The 15801-nt window shown below is 44.8% G+C and overlaps 1 protein-coding gene across 1 annotated transcript; it reads left to right on the forward strand.

The window, feature by feature from the left end:
* Window positions 1-13440: 13440 nt before the first annotated feature.
* On the forward strand, window positions 13441-15565 carry LOC133832887 (uncharacterized). Its single transcript, XM_062263166.1, has 3 exons — window positions 13441-13799; window positions 14833-15015; window positions 15379-15565. The coding sequence occupies exons 1-3, from the start codon at window positions 13441-13443 to the stop codon at window positions 15563-15565; spliced, it is 729 nt and encodes a 242-aa protein (XP_062119150.1).
* The last annotated feature ends 236 nt before the right edge of the window (window positions 15566-15801 follow it).

Consider the following 15801-nt stretch of genomic DNA (forward strand, 5'->3'; position numbering starts at 1 on the left):
AAAGATAATCTAATAGAAAGGAAAAAACACCAAGAATTATAGTGGTTCGGCCCCAGTGATTGACAATGACCTACGCCCACTTTGTGATATTGTTATTATAAAATCCTAAAGTTGTGATCAAAGAACTAGGGTTCTTGAGTTTCACAGACCTTAGACGTAATACAATCGGATGGTCACAATTCACCTTAGCTCCTTTTCTCTCAATCTTTAGCAAAAAAGCTAGAATCAATCCAAAAGTCCCTTCCTTGAGCTATTTTATGTGTATTTATAGGCTCAAGGAGGGTTACTGATGATAACGTGTCTTATCTTATCCTTAATAACCGCGTATCAATGATAATTATGAAGAAATATTCAATTGCAGTTAATATTAGATTACAACTTAAAAAGGAAATAAATCGGGCTTCACGACCAGTCTGGTCGTGACAAACATTAACTCTGACAAGGAAGTGCGCTTCTTGTCGATAGCCGAGCAGCACCTCTGCCTTTTAATTCTGCCACGTGTCAGTCTATGTGTAAGTAATCTTTGCCACGTCATCAGTGACCCTTTTCAGCTAAACATTTGCCCCCCAAGTTTATTTATTGCGACCAGAAATATGTAAACTTAGGAAACTAACCTTTCGTATGCCCCACGAAATCTGTCAGAACGGCCCGTGCCTTTTCGAGAAACGTGACCAATCATGTCTAATCAGGTCCTTTCAGTTTCCCAAAAGTGTACCTGACGGCCATTCCACTTCCCCATACTTAGAAAAAAGTAACTCATGATTGCCTCTTTTAACGTGCCTTGGTCTCCATAAATAATCCTCAAGTTACCATTTTTACTTTTTACTCGCCTTTGCCTTCTTGAAGAACGCTGAAGAACTCACGCTCCAGAGCCTAGAAACTTTCAGACATCCATACTCGGACGCCCGATAGCTCTCATCTTTGGACTTCAATCTTTACCTGAGTAAGTCTTACAAATTTCTTGTCCTTTTAGTTACTATTCGAAACTGCCTTATGCGTGTTTTTGTTTCTGAACTCCTTCATGTTCTTGGAAAAAAATATATGGGGATTGTTTGCATGCTGACAGATGATTAATAGGGTAGTGAAATATTGTTTCGTATGAGTTAAGAGCCAGTTTGGTAGTCAAGATTGTAGATTTAGGGCGTAAAATTGAATTTTTTTTAAGCTAGGTGAAAAAACTGGGTTTTTCTCGCCCCTTCGGAGTCGAAAAAGCTTCTTCCCAAAAAACTTTTTACTTCCGCTTTTCAATCTGTTTTTCAAACTGCTCGCATAGAACTTAGTGTTACTGTTAGAATATTGTTGGTCGTATACGCGAGCAACGTTATTCCAACTTTCAACATAAGCTTTCAAGCTATGCATCTTATCTCCTCCTTTCTCTATTCGCAGCTTTCATGCAAGATCCGTGGGGAGGAGAAAGACCCATCGATGACGGCTTATTGGCTCAGCTGCTTGAGGACGAGGAGCAACCATCATCACTAACACTTAAGATTCCATTTTCTCGTGCCACTTTAAACACTCCATCTGTCCTTATTCAAAATATGGCTCGAGAAAAAACTACAGCCCAGAAAAAGAAAACTCCCAATCATTCAAATCAACCTGCTTCTCAGGCTGAAATTCCCTCGACCAGTGGTCGAGCAGAAAATACTCCTGACCCCAATATCCAAGCTCATGCTTAGCCCCGAAATGCCATTCAACCAGATGTTGAATGGTATGTTGTCCCTGAAAGCCGGGTGACAATCAGGATGATCGCCAACTACATTAGGAAATACGGACTCCTGGGGAAGACATTAGTTCAACCCAACCATGACCAACGGGCGAACTTGCCCGGAGGGGCCTTCAGCGCCTGGTCGAGATACCATATTGAGGCAGGGGCTACCTTGCCTCTTCATGGATTCTTCCAAGGGGTAGTCAACTACTTTGGGGTTTCCCCTTTCCAAATAACCCCCAATGGGTATAGGATGCTCGTCGCACTCTATATCCTATATAGCCACAAAAAATGGCATTTGCCAACACCTCATGAGGTTAATTACTTGTTTGATCTCAATTCTAACCCCAACCAAGAAGGTATGAGTTTTTTTCATTTGTGTCATCAGGAAATTGGGTGCACCTTCCTGACTGACACCACCCATATATCGAATGTGGGGAGGTACTACCAGAAGTACTTCCTCACGACCGACATGGTTGCGCACAATCTGGCCTTCATGCAAGGAGGTAATGCCTTTGTACCACTAGTTGTCAGTTTTCCTTTAATTTTTTCTGTACATTTTTTTTTAGATCTTTAGTGCCTTTCAGGCCCATGGTTGCGTCCAAACCCGACTGCAGACATGGAGTTGAGATCAGCCCTCTTGCCCAGTATGACTGACGTGGAAAAAAGAGTCAAGCATCTGGTCACAGAGGCTAACATTAGGCTGGTCGGCCTTTTGGCCCCTCATCAGGATGTGAGGAAGTCAACAGCGGGGAGTGCTACCGGCGGAGAGGTTCCCAAGCAGCACACAACCATGGAACAACCTCTTCCGAGGAGGGCCACTAGAGTAACAATAAGGGAACCTTCCAACACCCGGTGGGCTGCTGCTCCCTCTGCCCCAAAGGGAAAAGGAAAAAAGAAGGCCACTGAACCTTCCGCTCCCATCGACGAGTCTTTCGATGAGAACGGTAATGATCTTTCACTTTTAGATAGTTTGCCAATTCCCTGTCATCTATTTGACGGGGACGACAACTTTAAGTATACTCCAGTCTTAAGTTCAAATTTCTTCCAGGAAGTAAGTAGTTCAGTAAGTAATGTAGCGACCAGTAGTTGTAGCGCAGGTACTTTACTTATAATCTCTTCACTTTTATTTTTAGCCCCTTACAAATACCTTGTCTCACTGCTCGTGTTGTTTCCTTTTGTGCAGATATGGACTCTGAGGATGTGTTCGAGCATTATAAGGCTGCTGACTTATCTTCTGGCAAGAAAAAGGACAGCAAGAGGGCCCGAGGGGAGAGCAGTAAAATTTCCTCAAAGAAGGCTTGAACCGATGACCCTCTAGCCACCGTCCCTTCGAAGGAGAACACACCACCTCCAACCTCAACCCCTCTGGTCGACCAAAATTCCAATCCTCCAATACCCGTCGACCAGCAGCCTACCTCTTAGGCCCCTAGCAGTCAGACGCGGCGTAATCAACCTGAAGGCTCCCTGTCCAGCATCGTGGTCAACTCAGCCAGGGAGAGGATATACAAGCTCTCGAAACATAAACGTAGTCAGGAGGCTATTACTGGAACCATTTCTATGGAGCCTGATCAAATACTCAACTGCGGGCTGAACAAGATAGTTAGTGTAAGACACTCCCTGATGCTGGATAATTTATTTTTGATTCTCTGCCATCACTTTATCCTTTTTTATCTGATTACAAGGACTACTGACCATGACCGCTGGCTGGCGCCGTGCTGGAGCGATGGTGTCCCGGGCTAGAAATTTCGACACACGGCTCGTCGAGGCTAAGAAAGCACTTGAAGAGAAAAACGCTGAGTTGCTCGAGAGGAACAACGAGCTAACTAAACAGAATGGCGATTTGCTTGAGAAGAATACAGAGCTATCTAAGCAGAAAGAGGAACTGCTCGAGCAAAAAGCCACTTTGACCGAAGGGCTACTGGAGGTTCGGAATGGCCTGAAGAAATCCAATGAAGATAAAGAAAAATTCAGGGAAAGCGCCAAACTCAACTACCAGCTGGCCGTTCAGCTCGAGCTTGATTTGATTTCGAGCAGCCAGAAGATGGAGAAGCTGGAGAAACGCGTGTAGGAGCTTGAGGAAGCTGAAGCCAAGAACATGGAGAAGTACATGGAAGCCACTCATCTTTGCTTCTATGAGTTCTGGAAGCACAACCAGGAGGCTAACTTCAACTATCTTTCAAAACGCCTGAGGCAGACTCTAACTCTAATGTCTCAGTGTGCCATTTTCCTGGAGGAAGAAGAGAGGGCTAAAATACATACTTTCCCAAAGATTTCTCTGGCAACAGGGATAGATTGTGCAGATAATGAAGCTGGCGCAGCTGTCGACCAGGACGTTCCTCAAGATCCTTCAGCCCCTTAGTCTTTTTACCTTTTTTCTTTTGATATTTTAATTACACGACCTACTGGTCGTGATGTAAAGACACTAATTTTTTATTGCTGCGTGGGCAGCCATTTTCCTTTTAATCAGATAATTACATTCGAGTAGTACTGCTTGCGGTGTAAAGTAATTTGTTTTTGATATTATAACATCTTTTTATTTTATTATAATATCTGTTCGCATGACCGAACTTAGCATAGCACTTTGGTTTGATTTGACAAAATAACAAAATTTTGAAAAATACCCTAAGTACCCTAGCATGCTTTCACTTATTTTGCTCATGTGTTTACATACCTTTTAATAATATGCTTTGCTTACTTGTACCTTATTTGCCCCCCAAGTGATCGAGAAGCTTTAGGTCCTCGGTCACTTGCCTTGACTAGAACCTGTTCGAACATTACTGCTCGTAGAAATATAATTAGAATTATAATACAGCAAAACAACACACGTAATGAGCAAATACTTGTAATAAATACAATAATTGGCAAGAAATGACTGGCTGCGCACAGTCCCTTATATTTCTCATAATAAATGGACAAAGCATATCTGTACGAGTGATCAATGAGATCTTACACTTATAAGCGATCAGTCACATAAAATGACCAACCCTTTTTCAAAACTTGTAAAAAGTAAAATTAATACAAGCCAATTCTTTAAGAAGAATTGTTTATTGGTAATACTTGCGCAGGTGTTCTCCATTCCAATAGCGAGGAACGAGATCTCCATTTAAGCGTGCAAGTTTATAGGTGCCTGGGTGAAGGACTTCATCAATCTGGTATGGCTCTTCCTAATTAGGTCCGAGAACTCCAACAGCTTGGTCGCGGGTGTTTAGAAAAACTCTTTGGAGTACAAGATCTCCAACATTGAACTTTATTTTTTACACTTTAGAGTTGAAATACCGGGCGACCTTCCACTGGTACGGAGCTACTTGAAGTTGGGCTTGCTCACGTTTCTCATCGATTGAGTCCAGGGATTCCATCAATAGCTGGCTATTCAAATCTTGATCGTACGTTATTCTGCGATGTGAAGGCGGGTCTAACTCAATAGGCAACATGGCTTCATATCCATAAGCCAAGGAGAATGGAGTATGACCCGTTGCTGTTCGGTGGGAAGTTCTGTACGACCAGAGTACTTCAGGCAATTATTCTGGCCACGCCCCCTTAGCTTCTTCTAGCCTTTTCTTCAGTGTATCCTTCAACGTTTTGTTGACTGCTTTAACCTGTCCATTTGCTTGGGGATGAGCGACTGAAGAGAAGCTCTTAATAATACCATGTCGCTCACAAAAATTCTTGAATAAATCATTGTCAAACTGGGTGCCATTATCTGAGACGATCTTCCTTGGAAATCCATAGCGACAAATGATGTTTTTGATAACAAAATCTAGTACCTTCTTGGTCGTTAAGGTTGCCAGCGGTTTAGCTTCGACCCATTTGGTGAAGTAGTCGACGACAACCATCGCATATTTGACACCGCCCTTTCCCGTGGGCAAAGATCCGATAAGGTCGATACCCCAAACTGCAAACGGTCATGGGCGTCGCATCTGTTTAAGCGCATTAGGGGCTGCTCGTGGGATTTTGGAGAATCTCTGGCATTTATCACACTTCCGCACGTATTCCATCGAGTCTTCATTCATTGTTGGCCAAAAATATCCTTTCCTTAGGATCTTTTTTGACAAACTTTGCCCTCCAGCGTGGTCTCCACAAAAACCTTCATGCACCTCTTTTATCAACTCTTTGGCTTTCTCCTTTGTAATACATCTAAGGAGTGGCATTGAGTATCCCCTTCAGTACAGGATTCCATCAACCAGGATATACCTAGCAGCTTGCCGCTGAAGGGTCTTGGCTTTGTTTCTGTCCGTTGGTAACACGCCGCTCGATAGATACTCTACATATGGTGCCATCCACATGTCCACCATCTGGATTACTAGAGTGGTCTCTGTTGTTTGGATGCTCGGTACAGATAGTCGCTTGACTGGTACTATGTTCAAAGTATCAGCATCCTTCACACTTGCCAATTTTGCCAAAGCGTCCGCATTGGAATTCTGATCACGAGGCACTTGTTGGAGACTATATTTGTCGAACTGGGCTAACAGATCCTTTGTTTTGTTCAGATAGGCAACCATCTTTAAACCTTGCGCCTGGTACTCTCCCAGGACCTAATTCACCACTAGCTGAGAATCACTATAGATGTCAAACACTTTTATGTTCATATCCTTGGCTAACCGCAATCCAGTGAGTAGTGCTTCATACTCGGCCTCATTGTTAGAAGCAGTGAAGTCAAATTGATTGCATAGTGAAATCGATGCCCTTCTGGCGTTATCAGTATTACTCCTTCCCTAGCGTGGGACTCGTTAGAAGAACCGTCCATAAATAATTTCCACGTGGGAGCTTGGATTTGACATTCAAGTTCGCTGGGCTCTTCAGTCTGCTCGCCATTCGTAAGTTCAGAGAATTTCGCGATGAAGTCAGCCAAGGCTTGTCCTTTTATTGCTGCTCTCGGAAAGTAAGATATGTCGAACTGCCCGAGTTCGACTGCCCACTTTAGTAATCTACTTGCAGCCTCTGGATTTTGAAGGACTTGTCGAAGAGGCTGGTCGGTCAAGACCGTAATTGAATGAGCTTGGAAGTAAGGCCGCAACTTCCTAGAGGAAAAACTAGGCAATAAGCTAGTTTCTCGATGGGCGGGTACCGCTGTTCTGCTCCAATCAACCTTTTGCTCACGTAGTAGACAGCCTTCTGCACGCGTTCTTCTTCTCTTACTAAAACAACACTAGCAGCGTATTCCGTGATTCCCAGGTAGATGAACAATGTTTCTTTATCGACCGACTTTGACAGGATGCGTGGTTGCGCCATATGTGTTTTTAGCGCTTGAAAGGCCTGTTCGCACTCATCTGTCCATTCAAATTTCTTATTGCCTCTTAGTAGATTGAAAAATGGAACACACTTGTCTGTCGATTTTGAAATGAATCTATTGAGAGCAGCAATCCTCCCGGTCAGGCTGTGAACATCTTTAATTTTTATTGGCGATTTCATCTCGATCAAGGCTTTAATTTTCTCGAGATTGGCTTCAATTCCTCTTGAGTTTAACTATAAATCCCAAGAACTTCCCTGATCCTACTTCGAAAGAGCATTTAAGGGGATTTAACTTCATTCGATATTTATTCAAGACGTTGAAGCATTCCTGCAAATCCCTTACATGCCTTCTGCTTTCTTCGGCTTGACCAGCATGTCGTCGACATAGACCTCCATGTTTGTGCCGATCAGCTCCTTGAACATGTGGTAGACGAGTCTCTGGTAAGTCGCACCAGCATTTTTTAACCCGAAGGGCTTCACCTTGTAACAGTAGAGCCCTGTATCAGTCCGAAAGCTAGTGTGATTCTCATTAGGGGGATGCATGCTAATTTGATTATACCTGGAGTATGCATCCATGAATGAGAGGATCTCATGCCCTGTAGTGGCATCGACTAGCTGGTCGATCCTTGGGAGTGGGAAACAATCTTTGGGGCAAGCTTTATTTAGGTCTGTAAAATCCACGCACGTACGCCACTTGCCATTCGGCTTGGGCACTAGTACGGGATTAGAGACCCACGATGGATAAAACGCCACTCTGATGAACCCATTCTCTTTCAGCTTATCGACTTCCTCTTTCAAGGCCTTTGATTTATCTTTGTCGAGCAACCTTCATTTTTGTTGCACTAGTGCAAAGCTATTGTCAATGTTCCGGACATGGCTGATGACTGTAGGATCTATCCCGACCATGTCTTTGTGCGACCAGGCAAAGACCTCCTAGTTCTTCCTTAAAAGCTCCACCAGTGCTTGTTTTGTTGTTGTCTCTAAGTTTTTACCGACTTTCACAACTCTGGTCAGATTTTCCTCATCGAGTTGGACCTCTTCAAGGTCCTCGATGGGCCCCACTTCTTCTTCAAAATCCCCAAAGCGAGGATCTAATTCCCTATCCTCACTTTAGGCAATGCCCTATTTGGTGAGATTATCACCCGAGTGGGTCTGAACATCAGTCGCCATTTTCAACTCCTTTCTGGTGGCATCTCTCGATACACCCTTCTTCGCCTTGGTGATCGAGGCGTTGTAGCACTCCCTCACTTCCCTCTGGTTTCCCAATACGCATCCTATCCCTGCGTCCGTTGGGACTTTCATAGTGAGGTGCCATATGGAGGTGACGGCTCGTAGGTCGACCAAAATTGGTCTGCCTATCATGGCGTTGTACGCCGAAGGACAATCAACTACTATAAAAGTAGCAAGTAATGTCCTATTAGTAAGTGCAGTGCCTGCTGTGATTGGGAGTCTAATCGACCTTGTTGGGGTGAGCCCTTCTCCGGAAAAACCATAAATGGTTTGGTTGTATGGCTCCAGGTCTTTCACGGACAACTTCATCCTTTCCAGCGAAGACTTGTATAGGATGTTGACCGAACTTCCTGTATCGACCAACACCCTTTTCACCATCATGTTTGCAATATGTACGTCCACGAACAGCGAATCGAGTGTGGGAATTGCACGTGTTGGGCATCTTCGTCGGAGAAGGTGATCAGTTCCTCCTCTGTTTAAGCCTTTTTTGGTGCTCGATCCTCAACACTCATCATCTCAATGTCCTGGCCGTGGCACAGGGTTTGAGCATATCGTTCCCTCGCTTTCCCACTATCTCCTGCAAGATGTGGGCCTCCACAGATGGTGAGTAGGGTACCTGCCACAGGAGCTGGCTATAAAGGTGGCGAGCGTTGGCGTGCAGGCGCCGACTCGTTGCCACCTTGAGCCTCTCGCTAAGAACCTCCCGCGTCTCGTACAAATCTTCTTAAATGTCCCTGCCTTATCAGGAACTCAATTTCATCCTTCAGCTGGTTACATTCGTTAGTGTCGTGCCCGTAATCGTTGTGAAAACGACAAAACTTTGTGGTATCTCTCTTGGAGATATCTTTCCTTATAGGTGCGGGTCATTTGTAGGGCATGCTTGAGCTAGTCGCCTGGTAGACCTCTGCTCGACTTTCAACAAGGGCAGTGTAGTTGGTGAATCTCAGTTCATACTGATTACCTTTGGGGTGCTTACTCTCGGAGGTCGAGGGTTCGTTGTTCGCCCACTTCCCACCATTTCTACCATTGCCATTCCCGTTGCCTTTGTCGTTGCCATTGGGTTTTTCGGACCCATTGGCGGCTTTGGCAGGTTCTTCCTTGGGCCCCTTGTCTTTCGTTGGCGATTTCCCTTTGTTTGCAATCGCGTCTTCGAGCTTGATGTACCGATCAGGTCGATCTAAGAATTCTTGGGTGCTTTCTACCCCATTCTTTCTGAGGCTGCTCCAGAGAGGTGAATGGCGTCTAACCCCAGCAGTTAGGGCCATCATCTTACCTTCATCGCCCATAGCTTTGGCTCCAGCTGCACCTCACATTAAGCTTTGAACATATTCTTTCAAATTGGTTTTCCCTCTTTTTGGCGTATCTCGACCAATTGGTTTGCCTCAGTGGGGTGCACACGTCCTGCATAGAACTATCCGTAGAAATCCTTTACGAAAATTTCCCATGATACTATACTAGCAGGAGGGAACTTAAAGAACCACTCCTGGGCAGTGCCAGACAATGTTGCCGGGAAGATGCGGCAGCGGGCATCTTCTGACACCTTTTGTATATCCATTTGTATCTCAAACTTATTAACGTGAAATACCGGGTCTCCATACCCATCAATATTTGGCAGTGTTGGCATCTTGAACTTACTGGGGGTTTCAGCCACAATAATCCTCTGTACGAAAAGGGGTGCCTCTCCTCCAATCATACTCAATGTGTGATGTTCGCCCCCCGACTAGCTGCTGTACCGCCTGGTTCAAGGCATCGATCTGAGCCTGAACAACTTTTGGGATCGCTGGGGCCTCTGGTGCCGGGGGAATGTACTCATCGTACCTTTCTCAGCGGTTGTTAAGTACGTCCCTCAGGTCATCGTCTCTTCGTCGCTGGCTCCCAGCCAGCATTCCTCCGACCAGCATTTCTTCTGCCAGAGTCGGCTTCATTGTAGTCGTGGCCATCTTTGAATCATGGATGACTATGATGTGACTGGCTATTTACTTTGTTGCCTCCCTGGGCTGGTATTTCCTGAGCGTTAGGGGGAGGCCTGCGCTGGTTGATGGGTCCCTGTGCATTGTTATGTCGTGGGGGGGCCCTGACCGCAGAGCCTGTCTCTGAGTTCCTCCTGTTGGCAGAAGGATGCTGCCCCCTGCTCTGTGGATGTGGCTCTTCATCCCCTGGGCGTCTAGGGCTGCGGGGCGGTTGCCCAGTCCAATTCTGCCTCGGGCGCGGGGGATTGCCTCGACCAGCCTGAGATGGAGGCTGCTGCTCAGGATCCCTAGTTGGGACATCATCCTGAGCCACAGGTGGTTGCTCCGGCCTTTGAGGGCTCATTGGCTGAAGCGGAGGACTAGGATTTGGACCCCTTTGAGGTGGCCCATTTGGTGGCTGGTCTGGCTGGGAGGCTGGCTCAACTTGATTGCTAGCCAGCTGCATGGCTACTTCAAGGGCGTCAATGGCATCCCTCTGCTGACGATCCATCTCAGCCTGCCGGTCGCTCAGCTCCTGACGCTAGCGCTCTATTTCTCTTTGCTGCAACGCCATTATCTCTGCAACATTCTCTTGATTGGCCCTCAGATTGGCCAACTCATCCTGCAACACCCCCAATGTTGCCTTCAAGGTTTCAGAATCTAACTTCTCCTCATCAAACTCCAAATGCGGTTCGTCCTCAACCACATTTGGGGAGGAGGCTGGGATGATGCAACGCCAACGACCTGTCCGGTCTTCTTGGATGTGTTTGCCATTAGATTCTTTCACAAGCTCTCAATGAAAGCACCAGAATGTTGACCCTCAAATTAGCCAACGACGCAGATTCTAATATACGACAGGAAATAGCACGATGCTTAAAAAGATAATCTAATGGAAAGGAAAAAACACCAAGAATTATAGTGGTTCGGCCCCAGTGATTGGTAATGACCTACGTCCACTTTGTGATATTGTTATTATAGAATCCTAAAGTTGTGATCAAAGAACTAGGGTTCTTGAGTTTCATAGACCTTAGACGTAATACAATCGGATGGTCACAATTCACCTTAGCTCCTTTTCTCTCAGTCTTAAGCAAAAAAGCTAGAATTAATCCAAAAGTCCCTTCCTTTAGCTATTTTATGTGTATTTATAGGCTCAAGGAGGGTTACCGATGATAACGTGTCTTATCATATCCTTAATAACCGCGTATCAAGGATAATTATGAAGAAATATTCAAATGCAGTTAATATTAGATTACAACTTAAAAAGTAAATAAATTGCGTTTCACGACCAATCTGGTCGTGACAAACATTAACTCTGACAAGGAGGCACGCTTCTAGTCGATAGTCGAACAGCACCTCTGCCTTTTAATTCTGCCACGTGTTTGCCACGTCATCAGTGACCTTTTTTGGGTAAACAATATTATTATTATATATCTAGTTTTGTATTATATATTATTATAATAATGATATTTTATATTGTTGACGCTGTTTTTCGTCAACAGATAAAAGAAGAGCACAAAAACAATGAATGACAATGGCCGAACGAAACAAACAAATCAAACACACGATTTTTTACGTGGTTCAGCAGTTAAATCTGCCTAGTCCACGAGTCTCTGTTATTAATCTCAAGATTATCTCTGAAAAATTCTTTAGCATGAATTCTCCAGAGTTTTCTCTCCAGGATCAGAATTTCGGTCATTTACAATGGTGCATGGCTTCTCTATTTATAGAGAAGGATGCAGAATACTATCCCACATCTTTTGGGTAGTTACTCTTTTGTGAATAAAATAAATGGCTTTAAATGCCTATAATCAGATATAAAAGGAAACGTCCCTGAAGACCAGGAAACGCATAACTGACCAAATAATATCCCACGATTCTTGGGGATTTACATTAATAAATGAGGATTACATCTCATATTTATAACACTCATAAATATTCAAGGTGATTATCGCATATCTCTAAGGCTTTAGCATCTCAGGTCTCACGTCTTTGTTCGAGCTAATGGCATCTCCCGAGATCACGTGTCTTTCGAGATCGTACGTACATCTAGCTCGAGACCCCCGATCGGAAGTCGTCCCCGAAGATGAGTGTGTTCTCGGAGCTACCTTTCGAGATCGAGATCTTTTCGAGCTCATATATTCGAGGTCATATATCGTACTTTGCAGGCTCGATATATAATCCTGGAGCATACTTCAATCCTTACGAGACCATTTGTTGCGAATCCATCTTTCGAGGTCATATTTATCATGGCTCGAAATCTGGGTATAACATATATTATTTAATTTGAATTTATGTTAATATAAATATTAAATATGTAGTCTTATATTAAATATTATAATAATAATAATAATTTATAATATTTGAATTTATATCAATATAATTAATAAATATGTATTTTTAATAAATGTGTACCCAAAAAATGACTCCTGATGACGTGGAAGGATTGACTTACAGGTGGCCGGCACGTGGCGGTTTCAAGTAAATTAGACATGTTCGACTATCGACCAAAGAGTTATTGATTTATCAAGCCTCACGCTTTGGTGCGACCAGTCTGGTCGCATGCTTTCATTTACTGCTTTGTGGATACGCAATCTTGTAATATTATCATTTATTATATTTTATTTCATTTCTTTGATACGCAAGTCTTAATTATAATTAAGGCCCGTTGGCCCATGTAACCTTCTTGAGCCTATAAATAAGAATCAAAGGGATCAAGGAAGGGACTTTTGAACTTTCTTGTACTCAAATAGAAAAAGATAGTGTGATTATCTCACTGAAGTTGTAATCCTCCCAAGGCTAGTGAAACTCGTGAACCGTAGTTCATTGATCACAGTGTTGGGATTCAATATCAATAAGAACACAAAGTGGACGTAGGTCATTACCATCCAATTGGGGCCGAACCACTATAAATTATTTGTGTCGTTTGCTTTCCATTTGATTCTTCTTCATGTTTTCATCTCATTTTCAGTTGTTTATCTGACTTTGTGTCGTTGACAAATTTGAGGGTCAACATTTTGGTGCTTTCATTGAGAGATTAATTCTAGACTTCAAGAAGATCAAATGGCTAAGACATTCAAGAAGATGGGGCAGACTTCCGGCGCTGCAACCACCCAGCCTCCTCCACCAAATGTGGCCGAAGATGAGCCACAGTTGTATTTTGAGGAGGAGGAGATGGATTCTAAAACCATGAGGACAACACTGCGTGTGTTGCAAGAGGAGTTGCCCAATCTGAAGGCCAATCAACAGAATGTGGCTGAGATGTTGGCGTTGCAACAGAGGGAAATCGAATGTCAACGCCAAGAGCTGAATGAGTAGCAGACAGACATGGACCGCCAGCAGAGAGATGCCACTGCTGCCCTAGAAGCAACCATTCAGTTGGGTCGGGGGCAAGCTGCATCGGCTTCTCAACCAGAACAGTCACCAAACGCACCACCACAACAGGCCCCAAACCCAAGTCCTCTGCTTCAACTGGTGAACCCTCAGAGGCCTAAGCAACCACCTTATGTTCAACAGGATATCCCTATTCAGGATCCTGAACAACAGCCACCTCCTCGCACTGGTCGGGATAATCCCCAGTATCAAAGGAAAAATAAGGCCGAGCAGCCTCCCCGAAGCCTTAGACACCCTATGGCTGATGAACAAAATCCACCGAGCAGGGGGCAACATCCTTCTGCAAACATAAGGTACACCGAGTCAGGCTCTGCGGTCAAGGGACCCCCACAGCATGATAATCCCCGAGGACCAACCGACCAGTACAGGCCTCCCCCTAACGCTCGCGAGGTGCCAGCTCGAGGAGGGAACAACGTGACCAGCTGGTCGGTCACAATTCAGGGACGAACATGACTATAATGATGCTGACTCCGGCAAAAGGAACACTGGTCGAGGCCGAGAAGAAAGAGGTGGAGAAAGGAATCCCCCACCAAGAGATAATAGGCCTGCGAGCCAAAACGTTGGGGGACAGCCTAGGCAGCCTAACGTCTTTGATTAGTTGGGCACCAGCGAGCAACGACGCAGAGATGATGACTTAAGGGATGTGCTCAATGACAGACGTGAAAGGCACGATGAGAACGCCCCTCCAGCTCCAGTTTCCCAAGCGATCCCAGACGTCGTGCAGCCCAAAATCGATGCATTTAACCAGGCTATCTAGCAGCTGGTGGGAAGTCGAACATCCCACATCGAGTATGATCGGAGAAGAGGCACTCTGTTCATACAAAGGATAGTTGTGGTGGAAACCCCCAGCAAATTCAAGATGACAGTATTACCAAACTTTGATGGATACGGGGACCCAGTATCTCACGTGAATAAGTTCGAGATACAAATGGACATTCAAAAGGTGTTGGATGATGCCTGCTGCAGGATCTTTCTGGCCACCCTATCTGACACTGCTTAGGAGTGGTTTTTTAAGTTCCCTCCTGCCAGCATAGTTTCATGGGAAATGTTCATGAGGGAATTCTACAGAAAATTTTACACTGGTCGTGTGCACCTGACTTAGGCCAATCAGCTAGTCGAGATACTCCAGAAGGAGGGAGAATCCTTAAAGGAGTATGTCCAGTGCTTCATGCAAGCCACTGCTGGAGCTAAAACTATTGGAGATGAAGGGAAAATGATGGCCCTTACTGTAGGAGTAAGGAACCATTCACCCCTCTAGAACAACTTAAGAAAGAATGAGGTGAAGAGTACCCAGGAGTTTCTTGATCGAGTAGATTGATACATTAGGCTTGAGGATGCAATTGCCAACGAGGGGAAATCGCATGCAAAAGACAAGGGACCAAAAGAATATCTCGCTAAAGCTGCCAACGGGTCGGATAAACCCAATGACAACGGGAACGGTAAAAACGGTGGAAAAAGAGCGAGCAATGAGCCATCAACATCTGAAAATAAACGCTCTAAAGTCAACAGGTATAATCCAAGATTCACCAACTACACGACCCTTGTCGAGAGCAGAGCGAAAGTCTACCAAGAAACTAGCTCCAATGTCCCTTACAAGCGACCAGCACCTATAAGGAAGGATATCTCCAAGAGAGATACAACAAAATTTTATCGTTTTCACAATGACTATGGTCATGACACTAATGAGTGTAACCAGCTAAAGGACGAGATGGAGTTACTTATCAGACAAGGACACCTGAGAAGATACGTACGAGCCATGGGAGGTTCTCAGCGAGAAGCCCAAGGAGGCAACAAGCAGGCCCCTGTACGCCAACGCTCGCCACCTTTACAGCCAACTCCTGTGGCAGGTACGTTGCTAACCATATGTGGCAGCCCACACCTTCCAGGAGATAGTGGGAAGGCAAGGGAGCGGTATGCTCGAACTTTACGCCATGATCAGGACATCGAGATGCTGAATGTGGATGAACGGATGCCCAAGAACGCCCGAACAGAGGACGAACTGATAACTTTCTCCGAGTTTGACGCTCAGCATGTCCAATTTCCTAACTCAGACCCCTAGTCGTGGACGTCCAGATAGCCAAGATGATTTTCAAAAGGGTGTTGGTCGACACAGGGAGCTCAGTCAACATCTTGTACAAATCTTCATTGGAGAGGATGAAGTTGTCTGTGAAGGACTTGGAGTCGTGCAACCAAACCATTTATGGTTTTTCTAGCAAAGGGCTCGCGCCAACAGGGTCGAGTAGGCTTTCGGTTACAGTAGGAATTGCGCCCACGAATAGTACATTACTCACTACT

This window comes from Humulus lupulus, chromosome 4 (genome assembly GCF_963169125.1).
Source record: "Humulus lupulus chromosome 4, drHumLupu1.1, whole genome shotgun sequence".
Classification (NCBI taxonomy): Eukaryota; Viridiplantae; Streptophyta; class Magnoliopsida; order Rosales; family Cannabaceae; genus Humulus; species Humulus lupulus.

Bases quoted from the DNA above. Each gene is read 5' to 3' on its own strand.
- LOC133832887 (XM_062263166.1), top strand. From the start codon at position 13,441: ATGGACCGCCAGCAGAGAGATGCCACTGCTGCCCTAGAAGCAACCATT. The intron at 13,800-14,832 runs GTACACCGAGTC...TTGATACATTAG, and splicing joins CATCCTTCTGCAAACATAAG to GCTTGAGGATGCAATTGCCA. The intron at 15,016-15,378 runs GTATAATCCAAG...CATATGTGGCAG, and splicing joins AAACGCTCTAAAGTCAACAG to CCCACACCTTCCAGGAGATA.